Raw genomic sequence first — 15,137 nt, forward strand, 5'->3', positions numbered from 1 at the left:
GGAAGAAAATGGAAATGACTCGAACACCGCGTGGTGCTCGTCTCGAGTAACGAGCATCTCAAGTACCCTAATACTCGAACGAGCATCAAGCTCGGACGAGTACGCTCGCTCATCTCTAATAACAACCAATTGCAGCACAGCTTTCATGTTACCTCAGTGGTATATTATACTGTATAACAACCAATCGCAGCGCAGCTTACATGTTACGTCAGCTTTATAATATATAGTATACCCATCGCGTGTTGCTGCGATATCTGAAGAAAGGAAATTTAAGGAAACTCGTTCTGATAACATTGAATTTACATTGTGTCATTTTTATTGAAACGTATTCATTTTCATATAGAAAACATTTCAAAGTCTTGTTTTAATTCTATTTATTTTTTTGAGTGCTTGTGGTTCCACGATTTTTTTTGTTTTTCCAGCTGGTGCGTATGTGAATAAATCAGAAGCTTTTCCGAGGCGTGAGCTGGCTACATACAGTTGTCCATGTGAGACTCATTGTGCATTCGTCCCATATGATAAGTTCACATGTTTGGAGAACTTCGCCTATTCCAGAATTTTTGGTGTGACACGCGCACCACCTATTGTAGGATAGATGGACTATGCCAGAAACCTTCGGAGGAGTGTACTCAACAACTTCCCAAAGTTTCATGGCGATTGGATGAATGGTGTAGTAATGCATAAAGGACAAACAGACAGACACGCATACATTCATTTTTATATATATAGATGAGGAGGAGGAGGTCATCTGTGTAATATCTTACTGCATGAGGAGGAAGTCGTCTGTGTAATATATTGGTATATGAGGAGGAGGTCGTTTGTGTAATATATTGGTATATGAGGAGGAGGTCGTCTGTGTAATATATTGGTATATGAGGAGGAGGTCGTCTGTGTAATATATTGGTATATGAGGAGGAGGTCGTCTGTGTAATCTTATTATTTGAGGAGGAGGAAGTTGTCTGTGTAAGATATTATTATCTAAGGAACAGGAGGTCTATGTAATACTGGTGTAATTAAAAATCAAAAATTCATCAACTTCCACTGTAATTTTTGTTGCCAATAGCAACCAATCACAGCTCAGCTTTCACTTGTTATACTGCTGAGGTAAAATGAAAGCTGCGCTGTGATTGGTTGCTATGGGCAACCCAGATTTCCTTTTCCACAGCTTTCCACAGCGTGGTATATAGTGGCTTGGTGCTGGTGGGAAGCTGTCTGGTAGTTGGAGCAGAGGAGGAGGTTGTCTGTGTAAGATATTATTATCTGAGGAGCAGGAGGTTGGTGTAATATATTAGTATTTGAGGAGGAGGAGGTTGTCTGTGTAATAGATTAGTATATGAGGAGGAGATCGTCTGTGTAATATTTTACTGCATGACGAGGAGGGTGTCTGTGCAGTATCTTATGGCACGAGGAGGAGGTCGTCTGTGTAATATCTTAGGGCACAAAGAGGAGGTTGTCTGTGTAATATCTTACGGCACGAGGAGGAGATCATCTGTGTAATATATTGGTATATTAGGAGGAGGTCATCTGTGTAATATCTTACGCCACGAGGAGGAGGTCATCTGTGTAATATATTAGTATATGAGGAGGAAATCGTCTGTGTAAGATTAGTATTTGAGGAGGAAGAAGTTGTCTGTGTAAGATATCATTATCTGAGGAGCAGGAGGTCTATGTAATATATTAGTATTTCAGGAGGAGGAGGTTGTCTGTGTAATAGATTAGTGTATGATAAGGAGGAGGTTGTCTGTGTTAGATAACACTGTGAAATAAAAAACATCTGCTCAAGTGCAATTCCGGCATTGTCCCCTCCAACCCCCTCCTCACCCCCAGGGGTAGTAGGGCTGTCTTATCCCCATCAAATTTGTCCCAATGGGAGGAGTTCTATATGTACTAAGTTTGGTTGAAATTGCTCCAGGCGTTCATGAGTTACAGTGGCATATACACACGTACATACATCCTATTTTATATATATATAGATTATTAGAAGTTTACATAAATATCTGATAAGTTAGTCACTTCAGTAAGGTGGAAATGATGTGAAGAGTTTACAGGCATTGTGAAACGCTTAGTTGTTTCCTTAATTCCTCCAAAATACAATGAAAAGAGCCATGTACATTGTGAAAACACTAATTTTTTTATTCACTAAATGTGTCTAATAGAGATGAGCGAGCGTACTCGCTAAGGCAAACTACTCGAGCGAGTAGTGCCTTATGCAAGTACCTGCCCGCTCGTCTCAAGAGATTCGGGTGCCGGCAGGGGGCAGGAAGTGGTGGAGGAGAGCGGGGAGGAATGGGGGGGAGGGAGATCTCTCTCCCCCCCCCCCCCCCCCGCTCTCCCCTGCTTACTCCCGCAACTCACAGCTCTCCCCCGCCGCCACCCGAATCTTTAGAGACGAGCGGGCAGGTACTCACATAAGGCACTACTCGCTTGAGTAGTTTGCCTTAGCAAGTACGCTCGCTCATCTCTAATGCCTATCATCCAAGAGGTGGGAGTCTCAGAAATGAAACCCCTACCTATTAGAATTTCACTGTGGCAGAAGAATCAACTGTTCTCTAGATACATTTTTCCCTTTGATGATTCTTGTCTCTTTATAAAATTAATTTTTTTTATTAAATACTAAATTAAAATCAATAACACAAACCTGACAAACGCACAAAAATCACTCACACCTAAAAAGTGTAGGGATATTTTATCAGGGCAGTGCACTGTAGACTGATTCTGGAAAGAAAATTGTGTGGCATGCAATAATGTCGTTGTCATCAAAAATGAGTAAGTGACTTTCCAATATAGTCATCCAGGTAACTAAAAGGTTGGTTCTCAATGATTGGAAAAGCACAATAATTTTAATTTTCCTGGAAGAATTTCTTGTAACTGTTAGTAAAATACTTAATGTATGATTATTTAGATTTCCTTCAGCCATTTTAATTACAATTATCTTCCCACTATATAAGGCACTTGTCAGGCCTCACATGGAATACTGCGCACAGTTCTGGTCACCGGTGCTCAGGAAAGATGTTACAGTTCTGGAGGGGGTTCAAAGAAAGGCAACTAAGCTAATACATGGAATGAAGGGACTGGAATACCCAGAGAGGCTATCCAAATTGGGACTATTTACTCTAGAAAAAAGACGGCTAAGGGGTGATCAAATAACTATGTATAAATATGTGAGGGGACAATACAAGGATCTCTCCCAGGATCTGTTTATACCCAGGACTGCAACGGTAACAAGAGGGCATCCACTACGTCTAGAGGAAAGCAGGTTTCATCACCAACATAGAAGGAGGTTCTTTACTGTAAGAGCAGTGAGACTGTGGAACTCTCTGCCTGAGGATGTGGTGATGGCAAAATCCATAGAGAAGTTTAAAAGGGGACTTGATGTCTTTCTAGAGCGGAAGGATATTACAAGATATAAATCCTAGGTTAATTGTTAATCCGGGTATACAGGCAGGTAGGAACTATTAGGGGTTGATCCAGGGATTAGTCTGATTGCCATTAGGGAGTCGGGAAGGAATTTTTCCCCCAAAAGGGCTAATTGGCTCCTGCCTCTTGGGGTTTTTTGCCTTCCTCTGGATCAACAACATAGGAGGATAAACAGACTGAACTAGATGGACATTGTCTTCATTTGGCCTTATATACTATGTTACTATGTTACAATTTTGAGCCTTTGACCAGAATATACTGAGTAGGTAGCTAAACCAATTCCATGTGCAAATCAGTAGAGATGTCCCCTCTTTTGATGTGCAAATTTTATTGACTTGAACACAAGGGTGAACGCAACATGATGGACATTTATGATTACATCCTGGTCTAGGAAAAGGTATAATTAAGTTTGCATACAGAGAAAGAGGAGTCAATATTTATGATCATGTGCAACAGTTTGATGTCCACTTCACACAAGAATGTGCTGGTACCTTTCTGTTTAGAAGGCTTTGGTGTGCAGATATATGGTAACCTGTTCGAATGAGGACTTGGTCAGCTATATTGGAAATTAAAAAGGTCCTATCTTCTCAAGTTGAGAGGGAGTAGTAGCTTTTGGAAGCTAGGAGGAGTCTTGGAATCTCTGATGGAAGGATGAGAAGCTCTGGGTAGTCTGGGCGTATCAGAGACAGAATGAGGATGTCATCTGTTGAACCCCTAGAAGTGAGGGAACCTTTGGTGATGGTAATATGTGATCTGTAACCTTTTAGGTAATAATGTATAGCTAATGATGTAATGTAACTTGCTATCTTTATACTTTGTGATGTGACATCTGCAACCTTTATGTTTTGTATATAGCTATTATCATTTGTAAATAGATATTATTCTTTGTATATAGATCCAATAGTTTAGAAACGTAGGACAATTATTCACGACTATACTTGATTATCATTTAGTTTGAATAAATTCTTATTGATAAACTTTCTATAGTGTCTTACTCTCTTTAAAGCATAATCTGAACTTAAGTCTTGCTCCTTGCAGGAATGCAGTAACGCACTGCTCTATAAGATCCTACATTAGGTGAATTTTTGCTATATTCTCATTGGTCTAATAGAAAGATGAAAGAATGTCCAGTTATTCTCCTCTAATCCACTTAGTCTGTTAGACATAGAGAGTACTACTATAGAGGTTAAAAGTACTATAAAGGTTCAAAGAGTACTATCGAGGTTAAGAGTACTGAAAAGGTTCAACGTGTTACCGCTACAAATGATGCAGCCTCATCAGGAACCTAAACTTTCTACTCCAAAAGGATATCCTAGGTGTTGCTTGAAATAGCAAAAGGAGCATTCACCTCAAAGAGTTTAAAAAATTCAAATCCACGTGTAGGGAATAAGTTAAATAGCTATAGCTCTGAAGTTAGTTGAAATCTACAATAATCTCTTACAGAAACTACCTAACCAAGCTTCCCCTCCACCAGAAAATAATAAACAATGTTGTAGCAGTGTCACCAGCCTTGATGGTAGGCTGGAGACGATTAACAAGCCTAGTGCTGGGTCAGTTCTTATATAGCCCTAACTCCTCCCAGCCAATTGTGGGTAAACCCACCACTGGCCAATCAACTGGTAGTTCAGAGAGTGCCTCCCCCAGCTGGGTGACACCCAATGTCCCAATCAAAAAAGTACCAATAACAAAGTCCTAAAGATAAAATAGGGGGTCCCCACATGGTCCTGTCTCTAATTGTCCACCACACATCTATCCGATCCTCTCTGATGGTCCAATATTATATATCGCCTAGACGCAGCAAGGCCAAGCGTGCCGGTTGCTAGGCAGCATGATGATGTCCTCACGCTACCCCACACTACCTCCCCCTCACATCACGAGCGTTCTGGTTGCAAGGTAGTGCTACGACATCATCACGCTGTCCCGTGCCATCAGCCCTTATTATAACATTTCCGTTGTCTCAAACCATATATTCGCTAAAGGCTACATAATCACCTAGCTAGGTGAGAATAACGGGGTGAAGCCCCTAGCTGTCTCCATCTCATAAATGGGTGGATTGAACAATCCTACACAAAGCAATTAATAGCATCAAAGGCCCATACAAAATTCACAAAAATGCTTGAGAATGTATCCTAATTAAGGACTTATTAAAGCAGACTTGTACAGTTAGTTTATATATTCTATACAAAGGGGGACGTGCACTGCAGAATAAAAAGGGAGAGGGGGGGGGGTTAATAATTTTAAATTTTAGTCACAATAGATAGAAAACAACAAGAAATGTGATTCATATATTACAAAACACCCCTTTTATTTTAAAAATAAAAGGATATATAGGTATATAAGTGTCTACATGAATTTTTTTGTATATTATTGAGAGGAACCTACTCTCAATTTCTAAAACATGCCAGATGTAATCTATAATAGCATGTAAACACCACAATCTCCAATAGTTAATAAATGGTGTCACAGTTTTCCTTTTCGGGAAAACATCTATAATAATGTCCCCAAGGTGTAAATACCTAGCATTTCTGAGATACAGAGTTTTAGTACCTCTGGGATGACTCTTGAATTAATAGTATTGACAACAAACCACATCCCCCAAAAAAGGATGAAGAAGCGAGCTGAACTACGATAACAGAGGACAATTATTAAAAAGGAACATAACCGGTGATGCATTTAAATGCCGGAAAAGGGCGTATTGAAAAACCAATACAAGTAGACCCATGGCCAATAAGAAAAATGCCAATATCCCAGTTCTCAGACCCAAAAATCTGATTCTGACTGAATTTACGAGTATCGTAGTATCAGTCAATCTATATAAAACTCGTAAACGACAGGACTTCATTTAGTTCCATTCAGTCTTCTTCTGCATTAGTCTCTTATCGATGTCACTCCGACGCCCGAAGCTTCTTATGGATTCGGTACCTTGGAATTTGATGAGGTCCGGATTTCCATTATGGAATTGTCGCATGTGATTCACAATAGGTGTATTGTCCCCTCATCTAATATTGCCAATGTGAGCTAGGATGCATCTTCTAAATTGTTGAATAGTCTTGACCACGTAGTTTTTTGGACTTGGGCAAGTGGCAATATAGACCAGGTTGGAACTGCGACAATTTAAGAATGCTTTAATTTCGTATGAGGTTTCTGTGTATGCACTTACAAACTTTTCTCCTTTTTGGATGTAACCACAATCACAACAGTCAGAACACAGAAAAGTCCCCACTGACTGATGCTTATTCAGCCAAGTCACAGAATTCAGCGGTTTAAGGTGGCTTTTAATCACTCTATCCCTTACATTACATCCCCGTCTAAATGTCAAAAGGGGGGTTTCTGGGAGTATAGTTTTGGGATCATCCTCCTCCTGTAGGATTCCCCAATATTTGTTCAGGAGTTCCCTCATATATGGTACCCCATTACGGAATGTAGAAATGATCCTAAGGGTGTTATCTGGATCTTTCTTTTTTGGTATCAAGACGCCTGATCTATTCTGTTCATCCGCAAATCTATACGCCTCGTCAATGCTACACCTAGGATAGCCCCTTAGGGCAAACCTTTCACCCAGCTGGAGGCTCTCTGATCTAAAATCCTCAAAATTTGAGCAATTTCTCCTAAGGCGCAAGAAATGGTTCTTTGGAATACCCCTTCTGAGAGTGTATGGATGGCAGCTCTCCCATAAAAGGAGGCTATTGGTAGTGGTAGGTTTCCTAAATAGAGTTGACGAAAGAGTACCCCCACTTGTTTTTTTAATCCGGACGTCAAGAAATGTAATTGATGTCTCCTGTATTTCCATCATCAACTTTAAATTGATGGTATTTCTATTCAGGTATGTCTAAAAGGCATCAAAGGCATCACTTGTACCAGACCACAGCAGAAAAACGTCAATGATAAACCGCAACCATATAACAATGTTCTCAGTCCAACGGGCATTGGCCTCAATAAATACGAACCGCTCCTCCCACCCGCCCAGGAACAGATTGGTGTAGAACAGATCACAGGGGTTCCCCATCGCCATGCCCCTGAGCTGGAGGAAGAAGTGGCCGCTAAAGAGAAAGTAATTTCTGGTGAGCACAAAGGATAACAAATCGATGACAAACTGATTATGGGTCTTGAAACAATTTCCTCTGTTATTGGTACTTATTTGATCGGGACATTGGGTAGACACTGTGGTACATGATGAAATTCCCCCTCCACCTGATTGTTGGTGGCACTTGGGGTCTGAAACACCTTGGCAGGCAAAGATTTCCCCAGCTTGGATGGCACCAAAAGGAAGGGAGTATCCAATTGACAAGACTACTATGCAAAAAAGGCAAGCTGCATGGGGATAAAAGAGAGAAAGGGACCCTATTAAGCATCTCATCTGACGTTGGCTACAGACCATTAACACTACTGAAGAAAATCCAACCCGAAATATAGGTATTGTGGTGAAATTCAATATTTTGCAGGAAAACAGGTTTATCCAGGATTTACACTAGCAAAATTATATATTTGTCTATCAGGGCTCTGTCGGGAACCTAGAATGTACCTTGATGCTTCGGGACCTAACTGGTCCTGCAGGTACAGGCCCCATGTGGAATTTGTCATACTATCCCAAAATGAAAATAAAATAATAAATCTTTATTACTTGTATTCAAAAGTGCTACAGGAGCAGGCAGTCCAAATACACTAAGCCAATGTGTCACTTTAAAACGTGGGTATTGCAGGTGGTACCGTAGTCAGACGAAACTGGCTAAAGCTAAGCAAGCCTACCTGGCTATCTAAGTAATAGGTAGGTAAATGCATGGACTTTCATATAAAGCATTCCAGCTATCAGTGTAGAGTCATATCTTATGGACCAAACAAAACTCCTTGCCCCCCTTCCCACCCACAATCATGGTTCACCATGACTGGCTTCATCAGGGGTGATGCGGGGCTATAATAAGGCAGTGCAGGACTGACAGCTCTTTTATAGGATAGGGGTGGGACTCCTGCTCACTGAGCCAATTAAACATTCCACTATCCAATAGATTGTACAGTACTCCTTCATTGACATAACAGCAGATAACCAATCTCCATCAGTAAAAATAACATAGACCAGGAGCATGCTCAGTAGGCAAAAGAAACCCATAGAAAATCTGAAGGTCAAGATTACCGCATGGTTTATAGAGATATTCTTTAAAACGGTTGACTGTGGATGGCTCAGAGGAATTAGAAATAAGGATAAGAGGTGCCTATGGTGCAGATTTTGACCAGGAGCCAGCTGCAGATACCCAGCTGATTTTAGCAGCTACATCGCTCCCCCTCACCTTGGAATACATGGCGCAGTCAGTGCCCCCAAGCACAAGCCCTCCGTCAGCCTCTAGTGAGCGCTGAGCCGCTGGTCAGGTGATACGGAACGTAACCTTAGAGTCATGCTGTATTTTATCACTGATGAAACATCTGTAAGCTAGCTTTTCTCTTGAGTTGCTGTCTCGTTTCATGGCTTTCACTAACTCTGTGCCACTGCTCCTTTAAATGATCAGCTTCCCTTCTTGCCACAACTCCTGCACTACTTCTTGAAACATTGCACAAGATCATTGGTTACTGGATGATTCCACCCATAATGGAAAGTTGCCACTCTCCCTGCACTTCTCACCTTTAAATTCTCTTTTGCTACACACCACTTCACTCTCCTTCCAGTCCGAGCTGAAATTGCTTTCTTGGCCAACTTAACTAGGACTCTGCTGCCCTCTTCTGTAGGAAATTGGTACTCCCACTCTAGATATTGCAACAACATCTCTTTTACATATATATATAAAATATTTCATTTGTGTTTTCTAGGAAGTGAATATACTATATTGGCAGGTCAGCTGCATGGCTCTATTTATCAGAATAACAATGCTTATGCTTTCATGTAAGAAGCTACAATAATATGCATCCATTTTCTTTTATTGGAATCATTTGGCAACAACAGAAAAAAACTAACAGTTTGACATATTTTCCCACAACAGAACCTCATAACATATTAAACATTTAGCAAATTCTATTCTGTATTGATATGTTACGGTTAATAAACCACTTAATGATATAACCGGGTAAGGAATTCACTTTTAAGAGTTCTAGTACTTCTGTGTATTGACTGTAGTCAGTTATAGAATAAAATTCTTGGCTAATTCTATGTAGGTAAAGCACTCAGGCTGACATTCCACATATACACCCGTATACAATATACAGTGTAATAACCGGAGATGGGATCCAAAAGAAATTGTGTCTTCTAAATGAATCATAAATTTACATACTGTGACCTTATTGTAAAACACAGAGCAGTTTACGGCGCAATTTAATGTGTTTCTGAGGAAATGACAAAGCAAAAGCTGGGAGGAGGGGGGATTTAGATAGCAGAAGACGCAGTACTTTGCATTTCCCAATATTGTGCCATTTAAGGGGCAGCTGGTAGCAGTCAGTTCTTTTATTTGTATCCTAATGAATATATGTCTGTTTCAAATATGGCTCATTAACTTTAACTGACTGAAATGGTTCCTGCCAGAGAAATAAGAAGAAGCAAATCTTCCCCATTTTCTGATCAGCTCTGGAATTTCTTCTCAGAAGGTCACTCATGAAACAATTATGACTTTTATCAGGCAGAACAGCAACAGACACCATGGGAAGTAATGAGGCTGGCAGCTCCCACATTCAACCTGTTGCCTGCTGAAGATGCTGTGTCATCCTGAATTATCCCCACATTGTGACATGGATAGATGGGAAGCTTAACATAAAGGACAGGGCTAATAGAGGAGATGATGGACATGTTCACCCCAGTGAGTCCCTGTGCTCCCTCTGTCAGGCTGCTGCTGCAGCTAATGTATTGAATTCTTGTTAAGGTTTGCAGCTCCAGCAGCTGCCAGCTGAGCAGCACAGCCTATAGAGCAGAGAAGGTTTGATAATTCCGCCACCTAGTTTTCCAATGTATTAATTGCTGCAAAGCTTGGACTGTGCAGGAGCTGAACAAGAAGCAACAGGGGATTGATTGTGGAGAGGTGTGTTAGGTGTGAGCTCCAGTGACAGGGAAGATACATGTATAATGGTCTGTATTAGGCACAGCATCACTTGTGCTGCTGCTGCTATCTGCTACCTGCCCCTCTCTTGTCTAGGTGGCTGAAGAGATCCTGCACAGTGGGGAGAAGGAGCTGTTTCTTGAAGCCATAGCCAAGGTGAACTGCAAATTTTTGGGCAGTGGCACTAAGCAGCGAACTCATACAGGAGAATTAATACTTTGTCCAAGCTGATCATGGAGATAAAGGAGGAAAGGACTTGTGATGCAGCCCAGGATCTGATTTCTCCAGCTGAAGGGGAGAATGATGTATCACAGTGCACAAGTAAGTGCAGCAGCTCCATTAGCATGCCATTATTCATATCTATTGTGCAAACACTCTCGGAGTTCAAACTACAATTATTAACCCTTCCCTAACTGGCTGGCTGGGCTATGCAAGAAGAGCTGGTCTTGTTTGCACACAGCCAAGGAAAGCTAACACTTAAATGTGATGTGATGTTTTAGCACACACTGCACTCACTACATGCCTAACATAGCTGTAGGAAAGATGATTGAATGGAGCTACTACTTCTGACACAGTTCCTTCACCTGGGACTGAGTACACAACTTCTGTTTCCCCCTTTCATTTAGCAGGGCATGCTAGATATTGTATTAGTATATTTTTAGTCTATTTCTGGGAAATCAAGTGACAGAATACAGATGAATGTTAACCCTAGCTGAAATGGGTTATGGTTTGAAATGCATACTTAGATCATTAGTAGTATGTGTTATTATTATATGTATTGCATGTGGACTCTATGATGTATCTGTAAGTGTATCGTCATCATATGACCACTTTTGTAGATATGCAAGCTTGCAGAAAGTGCTAAATGTATCATATCTTTTATTGGATTAATTAACTTTTCGGAGATCCATAGCAGTTATAGGAGCATTAAGTGATGTCTACTTAGTGCTTGTGCTACCCAACTACAGTCTCCCATAACTGCAAAAAATACAGTCTTCATTGGTATGAAGATCTTATCAACCACTGTTACAAATATATTAGCGGACTAGCCAGAAGCACAGGGAGAATAGGATAAATCCTCTTTGGTCAGAGGACTAGAGTAGGCATAGAACATTTCAGTAGTAAAGGAACTTTAAAAATGGATACATCAGACATCCATCATGATATAGTATCACATTGTATTATCACATGATGTTATCTTATAGGATCACAGGTATGTAAGAACTGACACAAATCACAGTGATGTCACAGTGTAGACCTGCAGTTACAATTCTCAGAATGATACTGTATCCAGATGCAGTTTCAAAGTATTAAAGGGCAAATTTATGTCTGGTACATCTGTACATGCTGGCGTTTGGCTTGTTTTGGTAATGATTGCTCCATTGTTGTCAGAATTAATGCCAACCCATTGGACTGAATGAGTTTGTCATGTAGGAATTTACAGGAAGCTCTTCCATAATATGGGGAATAGTGTAGGTAGTAATCCAATAAACCTTTAGCACATTCCGGATACTCAGCATAATGCAGCTTCTCTAGTCTAGAGCTTTATGATATGTTCTGAACATCTCATTTGTCACAGCTCTGAGCAAAGTTGATTTCTATGGCCTTTTCTAACCTGATTAGAAGTTTAACCCTTGCACATTCACTGGGCTCCTACGTGAGGACATCACTTATTAGTACCAACATTTTTTCTGATTTTTTTTTTCTTAGCCAGTTCTGAATCTGGCAGCTCTTTAATGACCAGGCTTCATAGATGTTTATGTTATCCCAGTTTATTTCCTACAGCATATGTGTGACTAAATGATGGTAATTATATTTCCAATGTATATAGTGTATCTTTGCCTTGCACATTTAGTTTTAATTCGGTTTTAGTCTCGTCTTATCCCGTGTCCATAGCAACACAGTTTGGCAGCAGGAGACAGGCATCAAGCTACAGGGTTCGACACTATTGTATCCAATATATATCACATACAACGTGTCTGGAGTTTTTGTATGATTGCCATCTGGAATTAGATAGCTGTGCTGTGGGGTATTTTGAAGCTCTGTTCAGTAACATTTACCTCTTTGTAACATGCATTTGTAAGCAGTTGATTTCACTTGAAGCCTGCAGATATTGTCAGCTGCTGAAGGTACTAGATTTGCACAGAAGTTAATGTGCTGTTCTTCAAGTGCACATGTTCTTTTCAATGGACAAGTAAAGTGATGGATCTGAAGAAAAGATTCAAACTCCTTAGGGACCTTTCACACGTGCAAAATTTCTGCAAGACGCACCTAAAAACGCAGAAAATTCTACACCGACATTCATTTGCATATATATGGGTTATGGAGCCAAAATCCACAGTGGCAGATTAAGCTGTATCCTTAGGTGTGCCTTGCAGAAATATTCTGCATATGTGAAAGATCTCTTAGGATCTACTACAAGGTGTACCACATTCCTTGCTCTTATCAGTAGAGGACAACATAGATCTAATGTATTCACCACTTTAGATGTTGTGCTCTTTAGTACGGTCATGTATGTTAACTGATATTTGCAAGTTAATTGTACAGCTGTACTGCAAATTTAAAAAAAACTCCAGTCCTAAAAAAATAAAATATTTGTCTTAAAAGCAATATGCATTCAGTTTGCGTCCATCATGAAAATCTTTGGCTTTACAGAACTCTGCCTCCATTCATGAATAACGTGGAGAATAAAGTTTGGAAATAGACTGTAATTAGTCTATAAAATGTGAGTCTTGGAAGGGGACCACAGAGGTACCATATAAAAAAGAGTCACATGTAAATCCTGGAAAGACTACGTATACCCAGGGCTGCTGAAACCTGCTGATTTAAGGGAATGTAGAGGTATAATCACAGCTTTTCACCCTCAGGAATACATATCCTCTATAAATCTGATGAAGAGTCAACATCTGTCATTTTTGTAGAAGCAATAATGGGAAAATTAAAGGGTAAGAGAAGTACTAAGTAATGAGAATCTGAGCAGGCATAGAGAACACAAGAGGTTTAATGGATACTACATACAGCATATCTTGACTTTGTAAAGAAGTACAATGAAAGCTACATTAGAATCCACCTTCTGGTGAAGAATAGATGATGATAATCTGTATTATTCATCCTTCAAGTAAACAATGCATATAAATGCTTGTACCACGGTTCATCAGCAGATAAAGGATTTTTCCCTAGTGTAGATACTAAATAGGATGACACATGTATTATGTGATCAAATGATATTGCAAAGTTGCTACAATGCTCTCTATTAGCTTCCTCAGAGCAAGGTGGCCTTTTATTTTAAAGATCTTGTATTCATCAGTATTTTTCCTTCTCCTTTCTGCCTTTAGTCTTTGTGTTATTCTTGTATTACTTTTGATTTCCATGTTTTTATGTCTGAACAACACAAATAACTTTGTTTTGTTACTTTATAACTAGATTTGGCACAGATGATGCTTTTATTTTGAGCTTAGTTTCCTGTTTTTAAATATGTGTTTGCCAAACTAATAGGAAGATTGTCAAACAATACATTTCATAGGAAAGTTCCAAACCACTTTCCAAAAATTTTGCCATTGGTGGCCATTCTGTGCTTCTTGTTTTGACTAAACAAAAGTAAAACTGAGTACTGGTTTGTGATCTTTATGCTGTTTCAAACTTAAAAACACAGAATTGTGGTAAAAACTTTTAATCACTCTGGAAAATGTGCATCACAAGGTGAGAAAAGTGTTCTGAATTGCGAAATGCCATCCAGGGATTCTGAAGCAACAAGATCCAAACAAATGGATTTTGTGTTTCATCTTATTTTCATCTCTAAAAAAAATAGTATAATATTACAAAAGCCTGGTGTACAGTTATATTTGTAAAACAGAGCAGTGCATTCTAGTTTACAAATGTATCTAAGTTGAGTCACTACAGCCCTCTTTACTCTTAAAGATAACCTGTCACCAACTATAGCCACCATAAGTTATGACCCTTTGGGCGCCTTCACACTGGCGAGCATCTGGAGGACCAATTTGATTCATGCATGACACATTGATTTCAAACAGTGCTGTGTAATGCTTCATTTCCCTTCCAGCAGGACCTCCTGTGATTTGCTCATGGCAGAGCACCTTTTAAGGGCTCAATCAGACAAGCATTTTTTGTGCACCTATGTGCGCAAAAAATGCACTCCACGTATCTTAAAAATGCGCATGACTGTAGCTCCATGCTCATTGCTTTCAATGGGGCTGGTGCCAGCAATGCCAGCCTTGTTGAAAACATATGGAGAAGACCGTGATTCGGGGACTGCAGGGATGAATTAATCTCCTGCCACAGCTGTCACAGCTGTGCAGAGGACTGCGATATTCTCCGATTGCTTTCAATTGCTTTCATTGGGGCTGCAGGCGCCCCATTGAAAGCAATGGGATGCAAGCAACCCCCACAGTGATTTACGAGGAAGGGCTTAAAATATAAGCCAATCAGACCCAGCACTTTCTGGAGACAGGGATTTTTATTTTCCTGCCCAGCAGAAAGAGCTTCAGAGCAGTGCCGAGGACCAAGCAAGAAGACACACCCCGACAGCAGCAGAAGCTGATGTATATATTTTAAATTTTTTTTACAGCAGCTAGTGATGATTTTCAGGGAAGGGCTTATATTTCAAGCCCTTTCCCGAAAATCACTGTGGGGCTTGCCTGCATACCATTGCTTTCAATGGGGCGGCTGCGGTGCCGACCCCATTGAAAGTGT

General features: G+C 40.2%; 1 protein-coding gene across 1 annotated transcript in view; it reads left to right on the plus strand.

The window, feature by feature from the left end:
* The first annotated feature begins 10,485 nt into the window (after window positions 1-10,485).
* The window catches only part of INPP4B (inositol polyphosphate-4-phosphatase type II B), a 519,946-nt gene continuing 515,294 nt past the window's right edge, over window positions 10,486-15,137 (plus strand). The window contains exon 1 of the mRNA XM_066573709.1: window positions 10,486-10,748. Coding sequence (XP_066429806.1) covers window positions 10,661-10,748 — 88 coding nt within the window. The 5' untranslated portion in view covers window positions 10,486-10,660. The remainder of the gene's footprint in view (window positions 10,749-15,137) is intronic.

This window comes from Eleutherodactylus coqui, chromosome 7, assembly GCF_035609145.1.
Source record: "Eleutherodactylus coqui strain aEleCoq1 chromosome 7, aEleCoq1.hap1, whole genome shotgun sequence".
Lineage (NCBI taxonomy): Eukaryota > Metazoa > Chordata > Amphibia > Anura > Eleutherodactylidae > Eleutherodactylus > Eleutherodactylus coqui.